The sequence below is a fragment of the Nuphar pumila genome, chromosome 10 (genome assembly GCF_984573655.1).
Source record: "Nuphar pumila chromosome 10, dmNupPumi1.hap1.1, whole genome shotgun sequence".
In the NCBI taxonomy this organism is placed as follows: domain Eukaryota; kingdom Viridiplantae; phylum Streptophyta; class Magnoliopsida; order Nymphaeales; family Nymphaeaceae; genus Nuphar; species Nuphar pumila.
The window spans coordinates 79578538-79603582 of NC_143258.1; the positions used below are offsets into that span (position 1 = coordinate 79578538).

The 25045-nt window shown below is 37.1% G+C and overlaps 2 protein-coding genes across 4 annotated transcripts; one reads left to right on the top strand and one right to left on the bottom strand.

Moving 5' to 3' along the window:
- Positions 1-270: 270 nt before the first annotated feature.
- RD2 (Adenine nucleotide alpha hydrolases-like superfamily protein) lies at positions 271-12350 on the bottom strand. 3 transcript variants are annotated; one of them, XM_090019083.1, is made up of 6 exons: positions 11934-12349; positions 11742-11821; positions 11495-11613; positions 11152-11228; positions 8716-8750; positions 271-636 (listed from the first exon to the last, which is right to left on the bottom strand). In XM_090019083.1, exons 1-5 carry the CDS (start codon positions 12163-12165, stop codon positions 8731-8733), a joined length of 528 nt encoding a protein of 175 aa, XP_089875209.1. In that variant the 5' UTR covers positions 12166-12349; the 3' UTR covers positions 271-636; positions 8716-8730. The 3 variants fall into 3 exon arrangements, with proteins under 3 accessions (XP_089875209.1, XP_089875208.1, XP_089875207.1); XM_090019082.1 differs by lacking the exon at positions 271-636 and having other exon boundaries at positions 8476-8750; XM_090019081.1 differs by lacking the exons at positions 271-636; positions 8716-8750 and adding an exon at positions 10678-11054 and having other exon boundaries at positions 11934-12350.
- Positions 12351-23323: 10973 nt separating this feature from the next.
- Positions 23324-23737, top strand: LOC149826966 (uncharacterized). Its single transcript, XM_090018403.1, has one exon. It carries the CDS (start codon positions 23324-23326, stop codon positions 23735-23737), a length of 414 nt encoding a protein of 137 aa, XP_089874529.1.
- The last annotated feature ends 1308 nt before the right edge of the window (positions 23738-25045 follow it).

The following is a 25045-nucleotide window of genomic DNA, read 5'->3' on the forward strand; positions in this document are numbered from 1 at the left end:
AAGCTTAAACTGGAGCATATTGGCTTCGTTTTGTAGTTTCTTAATATTTGATAGGGAAGGCCCAAATGAAGAGGCAACTTGTCAACAGATAAATGAGATATTAGAAAAAAATATCATATATTCAGAACAAAAAAGCCCCTATCATCAAACGTTCCTAGTGAACGATAGAAATAACTTGAACCGCATGCATGTTATAGCTCATGTTCTAAAAGGTCAGTTACGAAAGATCCGCAAATACAGGAGCAGCAGCAGCACGCAAGGGCAATCAAGTACTAATCACATGTATACATAAAGAACCAAGCGTAACCATATTCTTTTCACAGACTAAACATCTAATAAATTCTACCAAGAATTTAAAACACGCCAGGAAAACATAAAGACCATAAACTTTCAGTAAATTTGGACAAAAGGGTAGTTCAACAAGCCTAGGCACATAGCAACTTATGAGGGAAGATTTGTTGGACCAACTGTCATGACAGCACTGATCCTATCTGCTCACTGTTGGCAAAACTCGGAAACTTGTCCCCCCAACAAGGATTTGTTTAACATCCGAACAACCAAGACTGGGTCAAGCTGACCTAGTCTTGCCAACTCACCATGCTGAAAGGTCAGCTTTATCCACCTGATCCACAATGTCTGAAACAATTACCATATCAGAAAGAGGGGATGCACAAACAACAGATAAATTAAAGAGGCTCAGATCCTGCAACTAGTTTATTCTTAATCAATAACCATCATTTTCATTAGATAGCATATTCCTTTGCCTTCCAAATTTATCATTCGGCCAACAGGTCTCCTACATGCCCTGAGTTGCATCATGCGAATTTCAAGATGAAACTACACTCTTTATGAAAGAAAAAGTGATCAATAAGGTCAGGATATAAATCTACTGGTATCTTCCATTGGGTTTTCTGTGAAATCAAAAAACCTTATGCAAGCCTACATCTTTCATAACATAGCAAATCACCTTGAGTTGGCCCAGCCCATAGTCTGTGATTTTGTTTTAGTCAAGCAAGAAAAAAATTTACCTTGAGATAGTGTCCACAAGCTAAAGAATCAAAATTTGGACTATGACTTCTCGGTTTTGTCATTCCTTGTAGTTTCTAATCATATTTTGGCAGGTAAAAATAAATTTTCACCAGATGATGAATGTCCTAAACCGATCATCCTCACCACCTTGAATCAGGATAAAAAGAAAAAGGACAAGCACGCCGTGGTTGATTGGTAAGGGCAGAGTTAATCAATAGGGTACTGCTTGTTAATGAAAGGTATCTTGGCTTATAGAAACCATTCTCAAACTGAAAACATCTGTGGTGATCCTGTGAACATCCTCTGTGAAGGAGCAAGTATAAGAAAGCTAACTGTGACAGTCAATATGGGATGACACATCATATTGGCATTCGGTTGTATCGTTGTTTGAGTGTTTGTTTTATAGCTTCTCAATGAAACCTGCTTATCCTATTTCCTGCTGACTCCCACTTGTGCACAAAATTTCTTGCCTTGCGTTGTTACTTTAGCCTTCACTTTCTCTCTTTGTAAATCTCCTTGAAACCAATTATTGTGTAGCCTATTGTCAAAAGCTTTATTTTGATTTGAAAAAATCAAATTTGTAAGTATGTTTGCAGAATACACATTAAGTTGTATATGCTTTGTTGGAGCGTGGAGCATGTTTCCTTCCTGGATATAAATCCCTAATTTTCGCGGATCCAACTTCGCAGTAAGTTGATGGAGGTTGAAGGGGAGTAATGCCCCCTGCCCATAAGGTGCGGTTTGGGGGCATTAGCCCTGAGGTAATTTTTTTTAGGGTAGTTCTGTAATTTTACCCTAGACTCTTTGTTATATTCAACAATACTAGTAGACTCTTGTAAAACTCTAAGACTCCTATTTAAATGAGGCAATCCGGCTCTTGGATTGTATCTCAATCAATAAAGAAGGCTCAGTGCAGTCGAATGCGTCGAATGCAGTAACAGAAAAAGCTCTTGATGCCCTAATCCTTCGCGTTGACAGCCCTATTGAATCCTAGATCTTGGATTTTGGAACATCATTTTACTCCACCCCATGTAGAGAAGATGTAGAGAAGGTATGGATAATTATGTTGCTGAAAATTTTGGAAGGGTTTATTTTGTTTATGATGAACCATGAATAAGAGAAACATTGTAGCAGTTACTGATTCAACCCTTGATTCTAAAATTTGGCATTATAGACTCGAGCATATGAATGAGAAAGGGATGAAGATACTTTCATCAAAAAGAGAAGTTATCTGGCTTGAAGACTCTGGATGTTGATCTTTGTGATGATTATATTTTCGAAAAGCAAAAAAGGGTCAGTTTCTTAAAGGCTAGGACACCAAAGACAAGAAAATTGGAGCTTGTGCATACATATGAAGTTTTGCTTATATACCATATATTGGAAGCTCACGCTATTATGTTACCTTCATTGATGACTCTACTCGAAAGGTATGGATTTATTTTTTCAAAATACATCTGATGTAAAAATAAAGTGTTTGAATTCTGATAACGGGAGTGTGTACAATAGCAAAGAATTCAAGGAGTTTTGTGCACTTAGTGGGATTTGAATGAAAAAGACAGTTTCAAGAACCCCACAACAGAATGGAGTTGAATGCATGAATAGAACCTTGAATGAGCGAGCCAGAATCATGAAGATACATGTTGGATTACCCAAAATGTTTTGGGCTGAAGCAATGAGCACAACAATTTACTTGATTAACCGAGGGTTTTCTGTTCCTTTTGACTTTAAACTACCAGATGAAGCATGGACCGACAAAGAGGTAAATTTGTCACACTTGAAAGTTTTCGATTGTATTTCATATTTGCATGTAGATTCTGATGATAGGATAAGTTGGATCCAAAGTCTATAAAGTGTTTTTTCATTAGATATGATAATAAAGATTTTGAATATCGGTTCTGGGATGGTCAAAACAAGAAGATCAGAAGGAGAGATGTTATATTCAATAAAAATATTTTGTATAAAGATAGATCTATTACAAAATATGAGAATGCAGGAAAGAGTGTGCAAGTTGAATTGGAGGAGATCTCTGAGCAGGATATAGCAAGGAGAGTTCAGAAGAATCCTAGAAACATTATGCCACCACCAGAACCTAGTAATGGAGCTGAGAAGATCGTCTAGAGCATCTAGACCTACTCAATGATATTCTCCTTATTTGCATTACTTATTTTTGACTGATGGTGGTGAGCCAGAATGTTTTAGTAAAGCAATGCAGGTTAATGATTTTCTCCGGTGAGAGCTAGCCATAGAAGAAGAGATTGACATGCACATCAAACATGGGTTCTAACCCAACTGTCAAGGGGCAAAAGGGCACTTCATAACAAATGGTTCTACTGAATCAAGGAAGAACTTGATAGCAGCAAGAGATACAAAGAGGCGTTGGTTGTGAAAGAATTCCAATAGAAAGGTAATGACTACACTCAGATTTTCTCCCTTGTCGTTAAATTGACTACAATAAAGCTTGTATTAAGTATTGTTGGAGCTAAAAAATCTACACTTAGAGCAGTTAGATGTGAAAGTTGCTTTTATTCATGGTGATCTAAAAGACATTTAATAATGCAGTAAGAAAGGTTTACCGTGCAGGGTAAGGAAGAGCTTGCGTGCAAACTAAATAAAAGCTTGTATGGCTTGAAGCAAGCCCCCCCCCCCCCGACAGTTATATAAGAAGTTTGATGGATTCATATGTAACCACGGTTTCATGAGATGCCAGATGGATCATTGTTGTTACCTTACGAGGTTTGATGATGGATATATTATTTTTCTCTTGTATGTAAATGATATGCTTATTGCAAGATCTAACATTCAAGAGATCAACAAGTTGATACATCAATTATCAAAGGAGTTTGTAATAAAGGATTTAGGAGATGCAAAGATAATACTTGGGATGAGAATTTCTCGAGATCGAGAAGTTGGCTCTTTGAAGTTGTCTCAAGCAAATTATATTGAAAAAGTGTTAAGCAGGTTTCGTATACAGGGTACAAAACACGTAAGTACTCCTTTGGCAAGTCATTTCAAATTATCGAAAGAGCGACTACCTATGTCAAATGAAGACTATAAGTATATGTCAAAAGTTTCATATGCTTCAGCAGTTGGCAGCTTGATGTATGATATGGTTTGTACCAGGCTAGACATAGCACAAGCAATAAGAGTCGTGAGCAGGTACATGGCATATCCAAGGAAGCAACATTGCAAAGTTGTGAAATGGATCTTTCGATACTTGAAAAGTACCATGAACATGGCACTTTGTTTTGACAAAGGTGACACGATTTTGCAAGGTTTTGTTGATGCATATTTAGGTAGTGATACTGACAATTATAAAAGCACCACATGTTATGTTTATAATTTCAGTGACATTACTATAAGTTAGGTCTCTCAATTGCAGAAGACTGTGGCTCTCTCCACCATCGAAGTTGAACGTGTTGCTATTATTGAAAGCAAGGAGATGATCTAGTTGAATAATATTCTGGAAGAGTTTGACAGAAAGCAGAATAGTAATGTCCTTTTCTGTGATAGTCAAAGTGTGATTCATCTGGCAAAGAATTCAATATTCCATACCAGAATGAAGCACATTATCACTTTATTCATGATCTATTGGCTGATAGGGTAATATCACTTGAGAAGATACGTGGATCGAAAAACCCAACAGATATGTTGACCAAGACCAAAGTTATCGGAAGCTTATTAGGTAGGTGGGAAGCTCGCTTCCCGAAAACTCGCTTCGAAAGCGCGATACTCCTCGCTTCGGAAACTTCATGGGAATCTTGATTCCCCCACGCTTCTTCTATGCTTCCCACACACATGGTCTATGCTTCCTACATGCTTTTCTCATGTTTCTTTTCATGTTTTCATGTATTTTCTCTCACGCTTTCACTCACTTTTCATGTACTTTATTTAAATTAGTAACCATTATTGTTAGATTTTAACAAAAATTTAACTCTTTTACTCAAAATCATGAAATATAAGAATGATCAATTTTATTTTAGTTTTTATTTGTTTCTTGTTCGATTCCTATTCAATTACCATATTGCTTCATTTTTTTTTAATATTTCGCTTTTAAATTGATACTTCGCTTCCTGCTTCCTATAAATTTTAAAATGCCTCGCTTCTCGCTTCAGCTTCCCGTATTGTTTCCTGCTTCTGCTTTCGCTTCCTAGTTTGGCAACCTTGACCAAGACAGTTATTGCAGAGAAGTTGAGGTTGTGAACAACTTCGATTGGCCTTCATAGAAAGTAGTTGAAGGTATCACACTGAGTTTTTGGATTGCATCAAGAGAGAAGGTCACAAGGTATGGTTGTTGAAAGGAAATCAATCTCCAAGTGGGAGATTGTTGGAGGAGTGTGGAGCCTATTTCCTACCTGAATATAAATCCCTAATTTCTACGAATCCAACTTGCGGGGGGTTGCAGAGGGGTCGGGGCCCGTAAGGTGGGGTTCGGGGGCATTAACCCTAAGGCAATTTTTTAGAAGGTAGTTCTATAATTTTACCCTATATTCCTTGTTATATTCAACAACACTAGTAGACTCCTTGACTTTTATTTAAAGGAGGCAATCTGGCTCTTGTATTTTATCTCAATCAATAAAGAAGAAGGCTCAGTGCGGTTGTGAACGTCGGCAATTCTTGTCGACCCATGTAAATCTTTGTTCTTCGTGTGGGGTTGTTTTCTCCTGTTGCTTTTTCTCGTGTTTGTTTCTTCGATCCATCAGTAATTTAAAGCATCGTTCCCTAACATACGTCAAAGCATGTTTTAATTTTTCCCCTTGGAAGTCCAAGATCGATATGAAAAAATTTATCCAAAATATAACGATAATCAATGGGGCCCACCATATTAGTCTTTCATATAAAGTACATTACACTTGAGCCATGTGTAGTGTCACGGGCTAAATTTTTTGCGAGACCATGCGGTAACAAATAACCCAATTTGACCAACCTAACCGCATTCAACCTTGCACAAACCCATTTTATGTTTGTCGATTCGATCGTTGGCACTACACACTACCCCATGCGCAGCTACCTAACAGATGTTCGGCCTCACATACCACCCCATGTGCAACCACTTAGCCCAAGCCACCAATCTGCGCATCTTCCTTATACGCAGCGCCACACTATTCCTCAACGAAAATCCGAAAGCAATCATCGTTCGAGTTTCGAGGAGGGGGCAACACTTATGCCCCTCTGAACCGACAACCCAAATCCAAATCCAACAGCAATGTCATGCCACTAAGGCCGCGATGTTGTCTCCTGAAGGCGTCACTCAAGAGACCTACAGGTATCTCAACGAACGGAGGAAGGTCGTTCCCATGACCGCCCAGTCTTGCGATCAGTTGATAGTTGTATGTCTTAGTGAGCAACGCTAGCCAGATCACTCATCGATGCCTAAGCTTTCACTCGCCTAGCCCTGTCACCATACGCAGTTGGGACCACCTAACGTGATCCCTGAGAGAATTAGCACTAACCCACGCGCACCACCATGCAAACCTACGCCATGTGTGGGATATCTCATTTCAGTAGAGAGGTACTTAACCAAATCTAAAAAGGCAACATCCTGTAATTTGTTGGCTCACTGCTTAACCGAACAATGTTTAAAGTCTGTGCCGCCACACACTGTCACATCAATGACGATACCATTGTCCATCGCATGTCATGCTACTACCGCACGTCACTGATAGCCCAACGCATACTGCCCGTAACTTCATCCGATGCATTTTCCACTCAATGGACCTCAACATTGCGTTGCCACATTACAACTCTCGCACAACACAAAACAATGCATACATAGCTCTTTCCCAAAGCCCATTCTACCTGAACGCCGAGGGACTTTCTATCACCTGTGTGACAGCTTGTGCCCTCAATGCTACCTCGCAAAGCCCACTGTACACGGCGAGGTCTGTTCCCCCCGAGACTAGGCATACACATCGGTCCGCCAAACATCAGGTGCCCTCTTTCACCAGCATGCCAACAGTGCATATGAACTTGGTCTGTGACATGTAGTTTGAAATGCATTAAATTATTTTCTTGATCAACTATTTGTTCTGCACTTTCTTCTTGAACCCTTCACATTATCAAGAAGCAATCTCCTCTTCAGTTCAGTTTCATTGCCCTGCCAGCTGTCACACAGATATTCTATTTATACTCCCGTGTTGTGTCCCTTTCTATAGTATGTGCGACAAAGAACTCCACAAAAATGGCTGTATGATCTACAGCATATCCACGTGACATAACCTGCCAGCTGTGTGGCTGCAAATCACTTAAACAGATTTAAAGTTTATTTCACTTTTCTTCTTAGCCTTTATATTTCAATGACCGTAGTTAATTAAGGATAACCTACGTTTATGAAGGCTGTTATTAACAGATTTAAAGATTGAAACAGATGCTCACAGCAGCTCATGGTTTCTTAACTGAACTTTCTGTGTTTTCTATATTTGCAAGGTAAACTAAAAGCTAATATAATCACAGGAAGATGTTGAGATCCAGCACTGCTACATCAGAGGTATGACTAATCAATGTGTTGTCAAATATGGCATGCCAGTGTGTCTTATGAATGACATGTCGATAGGATCATAATGTGCCAGACACTTGGCCTATGTCAAAAGAAAATTAGGTTGGTACCTATGTCACATGGGTGCAGGTGCAGGTGCAGGTGCAGGTGCAGGTGCGGCGCAATTTTAAAAATTTTGGACACGGGGACTCGGCTATATATATATATATATATATCCTGTGTGCATATATGTGGATATTGTCCTCTAAAGTTTGGCACCAGCATGAGTGTTTTTTTTTCTGGGGCTTATGTTTGAGACTCATGCTATATATATATATATATATATATATATATATATATATATATATATATATATATATATATATATATATATATATATATTAAAAATATATATATAATAATTTTTTTTGTTTTTTACCCTAAAATGGACAATTTTTGGACTCGGTCAACGTTGACCGAGTCCAAAAAAGAACAGACTCAGCCTCGACTCGTTGACCGAGTGCGACTCAGCGTTGACCGAGTCCGGGCCGAGTCCGAAGCCGCACCCGTGTCGACTCGGGTGCGGCGCCTCCCTAGCCGAGTCCGTGTGACATAGGTTGGTACTCTGTCCAACACCGAGTTTATGTTAATGCAGGCATATATAACTGGTAAGACTGGAGATCATGTTGATCAGCTGTACATAATAGCATATCACATATACTGTCCACATGCTGTTCTGGTCCACCTGAAAAATCGCTGGCTTCCAAGAACAACAGCAGAAATGCTAAGTAGATCCCACTGACCAATATATCAGTATCTCTTACTACTGATTTGCCTTGTTAATTGATTGTTAGACTAATTAATCCAAGGATGAAAAATCAATTAATATGAGACATACCATTGCAATTTAATGTTCAGTAGTACTCATGTTTCAGTGACTGGGAAGACTGAGTTAGGTGCCAGTGCTATAATCTCAATTGAAGAAATGTTTCAGTAACTGGGAAGACTGAGTTAGGTTCCAGTGCTATAATCTCAATTGAAGAAACACTAATTATAGTATCACACAGCGACTTCTGGTTGAGGAAAATAACTAAATGACAGAATTAATATAAATGTATAAAAAGAAATATTTTCTAATCACAGCAGGGTAACAATTGCTACAAATTCATTTCTATTTCCCGGGAGCAGAAAAACAGAGAATTTGGTATGTATACCTCAAGTTAGGCACTTCAGATCCTGCGAGCGTGAGCTAGAGACCATGCAATGAAACAAAGTTAACATTCAATCAGACAAAATGTCACAGAAAAGGAAATGCACAAACACATTAATAGAAAAAGGATTATGTTCCACTATCAAGATCCTTTTGAAACAATTTATCAAGATCTTATACTGGCGACTGGCGAGGTTCCAGTATAGGAGGAGCTCGTGAATGACGGTGCGGTTGTCTTTGGTCTTGGAGAAGCCGGAGCAAATCTTCTCGACATTGCTCTTCACCTTCCGCAATGCAGCAAGAGAGAGAGAGAGAGTTTGGGGCGGGGAGGGGAGGGGAAAGATATGGCCCGTGTTTTAAGATATTAGAGAGCCCTAATTTTTTTATTGTTTTAATTAATCCAGGTATCCCTTGAATTAATAAATTTCCAGATTTTTTAACTAATCCGATTTTCAAGCATCTTAATTTGCTATCCAAATGATGGAAAAATATAAATCTAATTTTTTATTTTTCCAGCATTCCATTTATTTGGATAATTCTTGCTAACCAAACGGGCCTTTAGGTTCCACATTCATGGAGGATCTTACACAAGAGAGCTTGGTGAATGTTCAAGTATGTAAATCTATCATAACAAAATCATCAATTTGTGAGGAAACAAAAGAAAAAGGAGAAAACAACCCAAATCACACGTAGCATCAATGGAGGTCCAACAACTAAGACCCACATTGAAGCTCTCTTGCACCAAACTAGATAGGGGCATGTTAAGTTTCACACAACGGTTCCCAAATTCCATGGCGTTCGAGACCAGTATCATCATATCTTTCACAAGCTAAAACCAGATGTGAAAACACCGCCCAGAACAAAATTGGAAATCCCTCTTTCCTTGTTCTGACATCTTTGAACACAGACTTGAACTTATTCATGTCCCAGAACAGTCTTGCGCATTAATTGGCGGTTAGCCAAACTTGCATGGGTTTTGAGACCAATTCGGACCATGGCTATCACAAGCTAAAACCTAATGAGCAAAAACTTCAAGTCCTCTGTTTGTTCTTTTCACTGACATCCCCCACCTTATGTCCATATCTACATCCATTATCTTTTTGCATAACGAAACTGGACACGCTTCCTATTTATTCCTTTCTGAACAATGTGATCACCCATTGACAGTTTTGGAACGTGAAATCTCGTGTGAATCAGCAAGGACAACCTTGCAAGGATAAATGCTCCTGGGTGACCGATAGCGAAGTACTACCCTGAGGTAAAGGTGAAAAGAACCCCCATTGAGAAGTTAAATAGAACATGAAACCATTAGCTTCCAAAAAGTGGGAGGATAATTTGATCTTTGACTGTGTGCCTATTGAAGAATGAGCCGGCAACACAGGCAGTGGCTTGGTTAAGGGAACCCACGTATTTCCCATGTCACCAGAGGATGGATGGTCTCCAGTTTAACAAATGATATACCGGGCACAATCTTGGCACATGAGTTGTAATTGGTTTGCTAGAACAGAATCTTAATGTTCTTTCTGTTTCTGCTAGTGGAGAAAGAGGACATGAGGAACCTCCATGTTAGCTGTAAGGAAGTTCAACCATCACTTACTAGGAAGGATTGTGCCCATTCAGGAAGCCATATATCCTTCCCTTATGGAATATGCAATGAAACCGCATGAATGTAAAATGGTGGGGGTTAACAATGCTTAGCAAGGTTTAACCAAATTCAATCCTATTACTCCTATCAAGATATAGCTTCAGCATTCTCACTTAGGGAGGAAGATCCTGTACCAGATGCAGAACTGAGTAGATCCTCATCTAAATTTATAAGAAAAACAGGTGGGGCTGGGGTTCTATTTTGAAGGCTACGTTTACCAAAAAACTTAAGTCGTCCTGTCTGTTAACACATGCAGCGAAATCAACAATGCATACTGATCAAGGTACCCTCTCTCAAGTCTATATAACTAGTGATAAAAAAAGCAAACAAAACAAATTTCAGTTTGCATTCGATTCCTACATGCAAAAGGAAACACTTTTCCCTGTTTTCCTGCATTGCTCACACATAATACAAAGAAAAGCTTGAGCAAGCGAATGAGATAGAAGAAACATATCTATTGAAGGGAGTAGAGACCCTTCTTCTTGACTGTACAAATCCAAATAAGCATGACTGCACGAGGTACCAGAAAGCAGAAACTATAAAGGAAAAGATAAAAGAAGATACACCAAAAGCACGCGCGCACACACACACACAGCAGAGAATCTGGTAAGACGGGAAACCCCCATCACCATACTTCCGAAACTTCTTGAAAACATGAAGTGGATTGATCAGCTATATAACCGATTCCTCGCCAGCATCTGCTAGAATGCAAGGGGAATGAAAATATTAAAAGAAGACACCGCCGTTCCCCCTCAGGAAGGAAAGGTTATGAAAGACATGGAGAAAAGGAAATACCTTTCCCAGGGACAATGATGACGGGAGCAGATTTGCAGTTGTGGAAACAATACTCGCTCACACTGCCCTGCAAGACACTGGAGGAAGAAAAAGATTGTCAACTTTGGCGCCTCAATTGAGTCCAAATGACAAAAAGTAAGAATGGGTGAATCACCACCCATGCGGATTCTGGAAGGGGTGGTGCTATTGCTAATCACTGTCCCTGACTCGAACATAAAGAAAGGGAAAGATCCAGATGGGTATCCACGGATCCCACCCCGGATTGCATGATGATTCCAAACTTTTTTCTATATAGAAAAAACAAAAATTTGTAGATTCGACATATGGGGGTGATGAAGATGACCTTTGAAACAAGCTTCTGCCCCTGGTTCCCATAACGACAGCAGCGGGCTTTATCCTTGCTGCTTCCTTGCATATCGCTTTGCCAGGATCCCCTTCAACGATCCTCGCCACCGTCTTCACCTGATACAATAAGAGGGACCCCAATCTGAATCTAACTAACTGAACCCTTCAAAAGCGATGGAAAACCTCTCTCTCTCTCTCTCTCTCTCTCTCTCTCTCTCTCTCTCTCTCTCTCTCTCTATACCCACCATGGCAACCTGGAATGCTTCCACGGCTAGCTTCTCCATCAAGATCTGACTGGCGTCGTAAATCACCTCATTGCTTACACCTACAAAAACACATCAACCAATCCGTCTAAGAAGAAAAAGTGAACCATAAGCAGGAGGAGGAGGGAGGAAAGGAAAATTTTGTTATTTCTTTTGAAAGAGGAGAAACTGAACTGTTGACAGCATGGAAGAGGTGAAGAGTGTCAGCGAGCCTGCAAAGATGGACGACGGCCCAGTCGAAGGCGTGCTTGCTGTTGGGGCCGTGATCAACGGCGATGAGGATGTCCCTTCCCCTCCTCCTTTCCCCATTCTCCCTCTCCAACTCCGCCGCTCCCACCACGGGAATCAGCGACGGGAGGACCACCTCCCTCCACTGGAGCTCTTCCTCCTCCATCACCGTCTCCATCGTCGATCAATCTAGCTTTTCGCTTCAGGATGTCGATCGCAGCAGAGATGGGTGAAAACGGAGATGGGACAGAATGATATAGATCACGGACCAGAGAAAGATGCAAGACCAATTCCTTTATTATGCATAACGTAAGACATTATGGGAAAGGAGTTTGCGTAAGGTAATTTAAGTGCTGGCGGCTGCATCAGCGTATCTCTAACTTTAGTTTCGTGTATGAACTAATGACACATACCCACGCTCATGATACTATTGATTGACCCAACCCAAATTTTATTTTAGATTTTGAGAAAAGGAAGGACTGGTGCGTAGCCCCCGGGTCAACGGGGCGAGGCGGGGTGGGGCTCCGCTTTCCCCCCCGGTCCACTGCCATCCCTAGGTGATAGAGACAATTGAGAGCGGTGGGGTGAAAAATATTTTTGTTTTTTGTTTTTAACGTTTAACTTAAGTAGAACTGGTTGATAAGGATATCATAGGCTTCTCCATGAAGTTCGTTCCATTCATATTCATATGTGTTTGGTCCTTAGAAAAACTAGGGGTCTTAGATAATGATCCAGATTTGCAAACCTCGTTTATATACTTCAAATGGGCCTCAAATTTGGACATACAGGTCCTTTCACAATTCTTAATGTGCTCGTAAAATTTCAGCAAAAAAGCACGAGTAAAAAGTATAGCGCTAATGTAAATTGACAATTTTGCCCAATCAATCACAAGCTTGTGCACATGCACAATACCATCCACAAAGAACCTCCCCAAAGTGGTTTTACGAGTAATGGACAATGCACATGCCTAAGGACCAATTTATTTGCAGTTTGACCCCGCTGCTCCCACGGATCTCAAACCATACTCGCTGGACTGTTCACTGTGCACACAAGCACAACTCAAATTGGTGCACACGGGTGCTGAGCATGTAAGGCACGCACAAGAGCTAGCTGGAGTAAGCACACACAGACGCTGAGCAGAACTCGCGCATAAAGGCACTGGGCGGGACTCACGCATGCAGGCACTCGATCGGCAATGCGCACATAGGCTCATAGTCGACGATGCGCACACAGGCATGCAGTGTGTTTCAGGACTTTCTTAGCATATGCAGTTGTAGGTTGCGCACACACTATGCGGTTGATGATGCTCACCAACGCGCTTAAGGTGACTTGCATATTCATTTTCAACACTTTCCCTTGATCAACTGTCACAAGAGGAGAGGAATGGATAAAATGCAAAAGGAATCTATAAGATCTAGTGAGTATACAAGAAAAATATCCTTGCTGAATAGTTATAAAGTTTTAAAACTAATATATTTTGAAACAAAAATATAATTTTTTAAACAAAAAATAAAATAATTGTTTGAATCATTAGATAAGTATTTAAGATAATCAAAAGGAGTATCCCTCATAGAGGAATTAAATCATCAACTCAGTTTTCAATAAACCATAACATTATTCATAAGAAGATTTAATCATTATATGACTCATCAAGAAGAGATAAACAATTGTGCATAAAAATATCTTAAGCATTTCAATCAAGCATAAGAAAGAGCCAATTAACTTTCATGCATACAATTATGTGAACTAAGTTAATACACACATATATGTATGATGCAATTAAAATAATTTTAATGCACATGAAACAACAATAAAAAGATAATTATTTTTATCAACAAAATGCACACAATTCACCTCAACAAACCTCTATGATTCAACAATAATAAGGTTAAAAAGATTGATGCATCATATAAAAGTCTGTTATGGACAATAAAAATGCCACAAGAAGTCAATAAATAGTCACGAAAATCATTTTTCAAACAAGTGAGTTCAAATATTGATTTGAAAAGCAAAGTTTCAAATCAAATTCAATAATGATAGATGAAAAACTTGGACTTATATGCTTATGCAATTATAAGCATTGTTAAGCAAGCTATATAAAGAAATAGCTCAATCTAGTTCATAAAAAGAACCAAAGTTCTAAGTTTAAAACTTCAATAAAGAAGATGAAATCTTAGAATGAATGTAGTGCAATCATATGTCCAACAATATGTCCCATGATAATTTTTACGATCTTTAATAAGCAAATAAGAATCATGCTTATTACAAGTAATTCTTCAAAAATAAATTCATGAATACATCAATCAAGAAATAAGTGCACTAAGGCATAATATAAAATTTTATATTTTAAGTATACAATGGGTCAAGAGTTTTAAACATGAACACGCATGTCCACCAAGTATGCAATACAATATTTAAATTATATGCAAGGCATGTAAGATAATTCCATGCGATACCTAATATCATCACTATTGCTATACACACAAGTTTAAGTAAAATTATACTTTGTGAAATACAACATCATTATTTTGAAATATTAAATTATTTTAAGATATGTACCTATACGAACATGATTGACTTTTATAATCATAATTTGTTCAAACGAACCAACTAAGACCAACAATACATGCTCAAACATACATGATTATATATATATATATATATATATATATATATATATATTAAAGCAAGTTTTTGAGAAATTTAAGACTCAAACATGTTTTTAAGACATACATATATCTAGTTTGCTAAAAAAATAACCAAAAATAATAAGAAAACAAGTTCAACGATGATTAAAATACTATTTAAAGATTTCAAAACATACACATGATTTCAAAACATACATTTATTTTTATTTTTTAAAAATAACATAAAATATATATATATATATATATATATATAATGATAAAGAAAATAAGTTTTTTCTTATGTGTAGTGCATGAACTAAATAACACAAAAAATACTTAAAAAATATAAGATACATATCGAGTAAATATTTTTCTTGAATCCAATCAAAGAAAAAGAGAAGAAAGGAGAGATAACGAATACTCCACCACCAATCTTTTACGTGATCACAATCTCACAAGAGCTTGAATAGGAATTGCAAGAGAGCTTCACCTTCTTTTCAAATTCTGAATGACACATTTTTTTATGTATCAAAAAATAAGTTTAGCTCGATCTTAACCTTGCTTTGATACCATATAAGGAAATAGGTGAAAATACAAATAACAAGTGATAACACTTGAAGGTCCAATAATGAACAAGAAATCACAAGCACATAAAGTGCAAATACACAAACCCACTAAGGGAAAATCACAAGCACATAAAGTGCAAATACACAAAACCATTAAGGAAAAATGCCAAAAGGCAATAAATGAATCAATATTATTGAGAAGAGGTGAGAGAACCACATTCAAATGTGAGGGGGTGCACCCCTTTATATACAAAGCAAAAGAGAGAGAGAGGCAGCATTGGGGCTCCCCACAATAGAGTCGTTGGGGAGCCCCAACGGTCATATTTATGACCGCTGAAGACCCCAACAACTCCCTTTGTGGGGTCCCAAATGATCCAATAAAAAGGAAAAAAATAAAAAATAAAAAATAAAATAAAGAAAAGAAAAACCTAAAATAAGTTGTAAACAACTTATATTACATGTGAAAAGATCAAAATACCCCTATCGGGTATTTTGGATAAAACATATATATATATATATATATATATATTAACAGAAGGAGGCATAATTGCTACTACTTCATCGTTTTTCTCAGAGCTCTTCTCCCTAAATATAGCATTAGACACTGAAGCACTTCCTCCCATTCTTGCATCTTTCCTCTTTAACACAGGACAACTCCTTTTCATTTGTCCCATTTCCTTATAATAGTGGCACCTAACTCCACTCATATCAAATTTGGGTGCCCTAGATTTTGCACCCCCAAAACCACCAGTTTGCTTGGATACCACCATAGCAAAATCACCAGTAGAATAGGTTTGAAGAGACTTCATCTTAGTCTTTTCTACAATAAGCTCAGATAGAGCTTGTGTGACAAAAGAAAAAGAGGTCCCGTGAATGATAGGACTTCTGACATTGTCAAATTCTGAATGGAGCCCTATAAGAAACACTATCACCTTTACAATCTCCTTAGCTTGACTTTTTGTGTTCATACTGGTTTAGCAATCCGTGCATTTGTCACACTTGTTACTTTCCATTATTGCAAGTGAGTCCCACAGTTGCATCTTGAATAAACTTATTTCCCTGCCTCAAATACCTTAATTCTTGCATTAACTAGTATTGCTTTGATCAATTCTCTTGCATCTAGACTTGTTTCAAGTAGCCCCATGCATCTTTGGTTTCTTGAAACTTAGAAATGTTCATAGCAATCCTTTGCTTTGCCGAGTCAGAAATCTAAGACTTCATCCTCATATTAGTCATTTTTCATTCCTTCATCGCTAACTCATGATCCAACGTACCAGTTTTGGGTTTCACTATCGTTCCATCCAGATATCCTCTTAACCCCTTTTAGGCATAATTGCTCCCATCAAGTTTCACGAGTATAAGCTGAATCGAGTTTCCTTTTTCATACTCATCACACCCTCCAAATTACAAAATTCAGTAGGCCTATACAAAAAATATCTACAACACACAAACCAATGCAAAGTATACTGACCACAGCTGATGCAACTAAGGACATCCAAAGGCAAAAACACAACAACAAAATAGATATTTAAAGGTCTCAAAAATAGACCCACTCAAATCACAATAGCACTCACAGTGAGCCAATATAACCCTTCTTAACAACACACTATCAACCCTACTGATACCACCCAAAATCACAAAAACATGATTATTGTTCGATACACACTCATAAAAACTTCAACAAAATTCTCAAATACCAAGTGCATATCACCCAAAATCACTCCCAACATGATTCTCTACCAAAAATGACCCAAATTCAGTAAAATAGAGAAATAAAAAACCATCGATATACTCAGAATAGAGAAAACTCTCAAATCTGAACAAAAAACGTACCTAATCTAGAAAATATTGAAAAATCTGTAGAAAATCCAATATTTCACTAAATCCAAAGATTATTGATTTGATAAACTTTTAAAATCAAGAACTAGTAAATCCCCAACACAAAACAATCAAATTCTACCAACTCTGCTAGACTACTGAAGGTTTGATGCTATGCCACATAGGTGCGGGTGCGGGGATGCGACACTTTAAAAAAACTTGGGTGTGGAGGTGTAGGGAGGGTGTATATATATATATATATATATATATATATATATATATATATATATATATATATATATATATATATATATATATATATATATATATATATTAAAAGTTTTAAGTTAACATTACGTGTATGTTTGTGCATTTACGTATTTATATATATAATATAGATAAAAATGGACTTGATTAGGGTTAATTGAATCTACTTTTGGATAGAAATGAACCTTAGTGTGGTTGACTTCACCTAACACAAAGGAAGCTATGTCCAAGTGTCTCACCCGCCTGAGTGCAGGTGCGATGCTGGTGCGGTGCCCTATTAGAAGAGTCCATGTGACATAGGTCGGATGATGTTAGCAACACACAATCCAATGCAGAAATCTGGCCGACGTGGAATGAAGTCTCCTTCGCGACTAGAAACCTTCTTCAATCTCTTCTTCGAGATTGGTATGACTTTGATACCATATTCAATCATTGGCATCCATTAAATCATAAGAAAGGAACAAGAAGAAGATAGAGAAGGCTTTAAAACTCAATTAGTTCTAAAAGAATTAGAGAACACAACACTTGTGGGGTGACCTCTTAGGGTTACACTAGAAGACAAAAGTTATTGACTATAATCCCTATGGCTAAGCTGCAAATGTACTCCTCTATAATAAACATATGTATAATGATAAAAGAGGGTAGTATACACTTGTGATTTGAATATTACATTCTTCAACAACATACACATCAGAAAAACATTATCCAAGGGCTAGCTTATACTAAACGAACATGTAGATCACATTTGCAGGGTCAGAAGTGCCAAAAAAAGGGTAAATAACAATAGAAACTGAGAATTTTTCACCAAGGAGTTTCGAACATACAAGGGTAGCAAGCATATGCTGGTTATACAAATTTGAGATTATAAACTCTCAGTACTATATATACAGTTGATCTGATGTGACACACATGTGCTCTACTTTCTCTTCATTTTGATATGCAAATTTGGTTTAGGCATTCATATTCATTTCTCCATTTGTGCAGGAAATCAAAATGATGGAACTTGAGAAGACAATTGGTTGGATTCACATACCCCTTTCTAGAAGTGACCCTAGGTAAAACATTTTTAAATTTGTTTGGCATATTTACATGAGTTTGCAATTTCTCAAGTTTGTGCCTCCTTAGGTTATTTGCTGGTTTACATGATGGCATTTATATCATACTGATCATGCATAATATTTTGCATTTTATTCATACTATTCTATGCATGATCTAGTAAAAAATAGCATTAAAAACTCATTCTTATTCGTGTTTTTGAGAAACTACTTTTAAATTAAAAATAAAGGTAAAATCACATATTTCAAGCTCTTTTCTACATTTTTTAGTGTTTAGTTTAGTTTAAAACTCTTTTAATTATTAGTCCTATTAGTTTAGAGGTGTTTAACTAGTATTTTATTTTATTTAGGAGTGTATTTTTGAGAAACATGTTTTCTAGAGAAGCCTAATTAAAATATATAAAAATTTAATGAAGTATTTAGAAAAATCATGTTCTGACCTAATTTTAGAGTATAAAATAGATTTTTCCAGCCATAGAACACATTTTTTCCTTCAGAGAAAATGCAGGCCTTTGTCTCCCTCTCTCTCTCTTCTCTTCTTCTCCTGTTTCACTCTTGGTCGGTTCCTCCCTCGGTTCTTCCGTTCTTTCTTGTTTTGTCTTGCTTCTAATCCTTGCTATCGTCAGCTTCTCCTTATCCCCATCATCGAAGGTACGCGCAACTCAAAGGTAAGATCACTTTCTTATTCTCAACCGCTCCATCAAAAATGGATCGAAAGATATGTTTATTATCCCCCATCTCTCCGTAGTTTTAGTTTTTGCATAGCATACATCATATCATTGCATGTAGTTTTGTTTATTCATGGCATATTCATCATATCTAGTTTTTATTAGTTTTATTTTTCATCATCTAAAACAATAAAAAGAAAAAAATATAAAATAGTTTAGTTTAACCGATTTTCTAGATTTACGTATAGAATAATATTATTGTATTCAAATCAGTAGATTTAGCATAGCATTTTCTGATATTTTCATGAGTTTTAATTCAGTTTATGTTAGATCTAGGTTAGATTTAGTCCAAATTATGTTTTTAATATTCAGTATTAACTAGATCAATTAATTAGTTTTTTTTATTATTAGCCAATTAAGGTTTTTGATAGAAATTGCAATTCTTTTTAATTTTTAGTACTTATATCTAATGTTTCCAATCATATTTACTAGCAAGTTAGTTTTTATTAAGTAAATCATGTCTGGATAGTTTTCATCATGATTAAATCAATTTTAATTAATTTTAATTGTCATTGTTTAGTGAATAATTAGAGATCGATAGAGTAAAGTAGATAGAACAATTAGTTATTTGATTTTTTTTAATTCAGCTGAATAAGATAGTTTAATTTTTGTTAATTAGTGGTTAGTTAAGTTTACTCTCAATTACAAAATTGCAATTCCAGTATTTAGCTTAGGATTTAGATTTTTTAATTATTAATAAATATCGCATATTTAGTGTATTTAATTCTAGTCGATTTAGATAGTTTTTAATTATATTCTTCTATTAGCAATTTTAATATCACATTTTAATTCCTGTTTTCATGATAATTAGATCAAAATTAATTTAGTAATTTCATTAGATTAATTGACATTAGTTTAGTTTGATTATTCAGCCAAATTCTATTAGCTTTATATGCATCAATAATTAGCTAGTTTAGATATTTTCATTCAGTTTTGTGTTGATTCCAGAATTAATTAGCTAGCTTAGATTCTTCTAATTGTTAGTTAGTTTAGCTTTTAATTTCATGTGTAAGTCGTTTAGATTAGATTAGAAATTCAATAGTTGATTCTTGTCTTGTGTGTTAATTCATGGAACATGTTAATTAGAATAGTTAGTCTAGGTTAGTTTTCTTTGCCAGACTTTGTAGTTAGTTAGATCTTAAAATTCGTACAACATATAGTTGATTAGATTCACTTAGTTTGTTTTAATTTTTGTCTTTTAGTAGTTTGTTGCATAAGTTAGTTTCTTGATTGTTAGTTAGTTAGTTTTGCTATTTTGTCATTTAGTGCTTAGTTTGTTACATATTAGTTTATATTTGTTATATGTAGTTAGTTTGTTATAGGTTAGTTTGATTATTATTTTTGTGATTTTTTATCAAACTAACCTTGAATTTTTGTTTAGTTTTGTATTGTTCTGTCATGTTTTGTGTGTTTTGTTTTGTTGGGAAGCGGTTGAACGTGCGGTGAGCTCTCAAATAAGCCTTCTGAGGTCTCCAAAAGGCCCTTCAAGCCCCTTAGAGAGCCGTTAAGTACTGATCATATTAAGATGTGTGAGAAACATAAGCATTGAAGATCAAAGGGACTAGAAGCTCAAGCACTTAAGACCCTTTTTCCTTTTTTTTAGCTTAAGGTTATTTTATTTAATTCATTGGGTTTGTAATAAGGCCACTTAATTAATTTGTTTTATTTGTTTAAGTCCTCCGTAGAGGGTCGTACGCTTAGTTAATTAATTAATTAATTTTTTTATTTTTCAAGGCAATAAAGAGTAGATTAGTTTTCTGTGGAATACAAAGTGTTTCTCTCATTCCCTGAGATCAACCCAGATCTCATCCTAGTATGAGCCGATTTTTAGTATTTGGTGTCTGGCTTGCATAAATCATTTTCTATCAAAAATATCCTTTAAAAATCTATTTCATAAAACTTACACCAATTTTTTGGCACCGTTGTTGAGGAACACCAATAGAAATACGAGTATTCACTTTATTGTCTATTATGTATTCTTGTTTTACTTAGGATTGCTAGTTTCATTTTTGTTACTTATTTAGGACTGCTAGTTTTTTTTTTTTGCTTATTACTTAGGATTGTTAGTTTATTTCAGTACTTAGGATTGTAGAACGGCGTGCTTATGAGACCTAGAAACCGGTTTACTATTCTTGCATGACCCACCTATTAGGCTACCCCTAGGCGGTGACTATGCACGATTGGTACAGTGCTCATAGTATGTTTTTTGCAAAATATCTGTTTGGGTGCAAGTGTGTGGTATGTGTTTACTGTTTTCTTTCCTTATTTTATTTTACTCGCTTCGTGGTTTGTTGTGGTTTGACCATGTTGCGCGTTAGGTAAATAGAAAACTTTGTTTTAGGGTGGTTGCTATACTGGTCTACCCTAAGGTGTATGCAAGGACGACACTCACTTGACCCCGAGCTTGTTGAGCCAGTTGAGGACCTCCAGTCTATTATTAGGAGAGCCCATCGATCTGACCCCATAGCTAAGGATCAACAATTGACTCATCTCTTGAGGGAGTATTTCATTGCCAATGAATATACCCCCGCCTTCTGCATCGCTGGACCCGTTGTAAGAGCACCACAGTTCGAGATCAAGGCCAGTATAATCCAAATGTTACCAGCCTTTTATGGTCTTAGCAACGAAGACCCCTACCGTCATCTCAATAAGTTCCTCGAGATCTGCTCTATGGTGCGGATCAACAATTTTGGGCATGACACATTGAGGTTGATGTTGTTCATATTATCCCTCAAGAACAAAGCCAAGCACTAGCTGAAGGCCTTAGATATGGTTCAAATTACCACTTGGAAATGCATACAGTGAGAATTTCTCAAGAAATACTTCCTAATTGGTAAGACGAACCAGTTTTAGAAAGCCATCATCAGCTTTTCTCAAATTGAGGGAGATCAATTTCATGAGACTTGGGAGAGGATGAAAGATCTTCTCCTGAAGTGCCCCCACCACTAGGTGCCTTATTGACAATTGGTGCAATACTTTTACGATGGCCTGACCGAGAAGGACATGCAGATGGTTGATTTTTTGTGTGGAGGCACGTTCATGCTCGAGAATGAGGATGAGGCATAGGCCCTGTTCACGACGTTAAGTGAAAATGCTATGCACCATGCCCTGTCCTCGAGACTTGATTGGACCACATATGTTCCTAGTGGTCTTAAAAGGAGAGAGATTTATGAAGTTGGGTCTCAACATGAATTATAAATCAAAGTGGACCAGTTGACCAAGAAAGTTGATCAATTACTGGCCAACCTAACTTCATTAAATCATGTAGGAAAAGTATGTGAGCTATACGCTAACTTTGCACACTATGTTTTGGACTGTCCGACAATGCCACTTTATCCTGAATTCGTTCAGAAGTAAGTGAGTGTTGCCCAAGGTTTCGCCAGACTGGTGCATGATCCATATGCAACCACCTATAACCTGGGTTGGCGAAATCACTCCAACTTTGCATGAAGCAATCAACAAGTGACACCCCATCTACCTTTCCAGACATAATATAGACCGGATAACCCCCCACAAGGTTACCTGCGGTCCACATTCCCATAGGCCCCTCCTCAGCTTAGCTTGCCTTCTCCCTAGGAGCCCACATCGAGTCAATCTTTTTAGAAGAAGCGTCTCGAGACCTTCTTTGACATCAAGGTGAACCTCAGTTTTTATACGTAGTCGATAGCGAAGCTAGAAACCCAGATGCGACAATTGGCTGAGGCCTTAAGCAGGCGAAGCGAGGGAAGCCTTCCAAGTGAGTCTGTTATCAACCCGAGAGATAAAGTACCCATGCACCATGACCTGCATCTCACAGAGTCTCATCAAGAGCAGGTCAACTCTATTATTACCCTTCGGAGTGAGAAGAAACTCCACCCTATTCAGAAGAAGACTAGAGAGCCTAGTGACAGACCTATTGATCAGTCGATCTCCTTTACCAGGCCTAAAGAAAGCGGGCAGGGTCCACAACCTATGTTTTCTCTTTCGTATATTCTTAAAGGCCATTTTCCTCAAGCTTTGAAAAAATTGAATGATTTTGGTAAGTAGGGGGCTAGAATGCACGAAATGCTTGACATATTTAAGTATGTTCACATAAACCTTCCCCTGCTGGATGTCATTCAACAAGTGTCTGCCTATGCAAAGTTTCTTAAAGAACTTTGCATACAGAAAAGAAAGTAAAGATCGTTGTCCAAGAAGATCTTCTTGACTAAGCAGGTGAGCTCTGTGTTTTGATACCAAGCCCCACCTAAACTGATGGATCCTGGAGCATTGATCATCTCTTGTGTCATAGGAAACATGACCATCGAGCGTGTATTGCTTGATCTTGGGGTAATTATGAGTATACTGTCAAATTTTCTTTATGACATTTTTGAGATTGGGAATTTAAAGCCCGCGACGACCATCTTACAATTGACCAACATGTCTACCAAGCTCCCCCGAGGAATCTTGGAAGACATGTTAATCAAGGTCAAGAACTTTTATTTTCCTATTGATTTTATCATTCTGGATATGGAGGGCACTGATGTCGCTCACCAAACCCCCATCATTCTTGGCAGGCCATTCTTGGCCACTGCCAACGCTCGTATTGATTGTCATACCGGGGAGTTGGATGTTTCTTTTGGCAATAAGAGACTGCGGATAAACATTTTTTATGTTGTCATAAGAGCAATAGGAAATGACGAATGTTTCCATGTGACAGATGTTAAATGAAAGCAATTAATCTGATCCACCATTCGATGTTTGCATAGATAGAATTTCAGTTTATGACCCACCATCATGTGAGAATAGTCTTCACGTGGAGATTAGGCTCATTCTTAGCAGACTAGAGAGCCATTGTACGGTCTAGAGGGGTAGAGTTGGAGAAAATATTGTGGGCAGAGTCATAGATGAAACTATTTTCCTCAGACCTCCCGATTGAGCATGACTCATCATCCATTGATCTCATGAACGATGAAGGACAACTAGAGATTCGTCTAATTGAGGATATAAAACTTTAGCACTTTATGGGAGGCAGCCCATATTAGTGTTGTAATATTAGCAATTTTTTTTTCTTTTTTGTTTTTCTTTGTAGTTCATGTGCATAAAAGATAAATCATGTATACATTGCACTTATGCATTTTTATTAGTTATAAACATTGAAACAAGTGGAATCTCTGCAGAGCCAGTACATGGCAACATCAGGCAAGATTCCACAGTATGGATCAGGTGACTTCTACTACTTTCCTCATATTTATTTTTTATTTCTCATGTGCATTCATCTAGTTTCATGCAAGCATAGGGGAGTGTCACTGAGGACAATTTCATTCAAGCATGGGAGAGGGTGTAGTTTGCACACCCAAAGTTTTTTTGTCTTTGTATTGTACATTGATGAAAACTCATAAAAATTGGGCTTTTAATGAATGAGTTTAACCTTATATAAATGCTTTACATAATCTAATGTTTTTAGAGAATTTTTAAGCCTCACAATTTTTTTAACACTAATCTAGAAAAACATGGTTATTTATGTGGATTTTAAAGAAATGGTGATAGATGCACGTTGGAGATTATTTTGAATCATAAGTATGAATATGCATAATTTTATTTTTGAAAAACTAAGCAAATGAATAACATTGAAAATAAGACCTCAAAAAGTGAAAAAGCACATATGTTTAGTTGTTTGATATCTTCGTATTCTATAATAGCTAGGCTCAGACACAAGTTGAAGTTTTTGATTCCCATGTCGAATAGGATAAGGAAGAAAATCACTTCTTTGTCTAAGTTGATATCTGTGGCCTATTTGGTTCGAGCAAGTAGAGCCTGATGGGTGTTTACACCTGGTGCTCTAAAGCCATCTGGTTTGAGAGCCATTAGCCTGAAAACCCGTTACATGAACTTTATAGAGAGCCTAATAGATGTCGACATTGCACATGATAAGAAGCAAACTATACATAAAACTATGAAAATAGAAGGTCTAGTGACTCAAGCAATAAAGTCTAAGAGATACTTTATATCTGGTGCCCTAATTAAGGTCATCTGGCT

Excerpts from the sequence above, each read along its gene's own strand:
- RD2 (XM_090019081.1), bottom strand. The coding sequence starts at position 12,165 with ATGGAGACGGTGATGGAGGAGGAAGAGCTCCAGTGGAGGGAGGTGGTC. Across the intron at positions 11,822-11,933 it reads CCTCTTCCATGCTGTCAACA|GTGTAAGCAATGAGGTGATT; the intron begins GTTCAGTTTCTC and ends GTGTTTTTGTAG. Across the intron at positions 11,229-11,494 it reads GGCAGAAGCTTGTTTCAAAG|TGTCTTGCAGGGCAGTGTGA; the intron begins GTCATCTTCATC and ends TTCTTCCTCCAG.
- LOC149826966 (XM_090018403.1), top strand. The coding sequence starts at position 23,324 with ATGACCATCGAGCGTGTATTGCTTGATCTTGGGGTAATTATGAGTATA.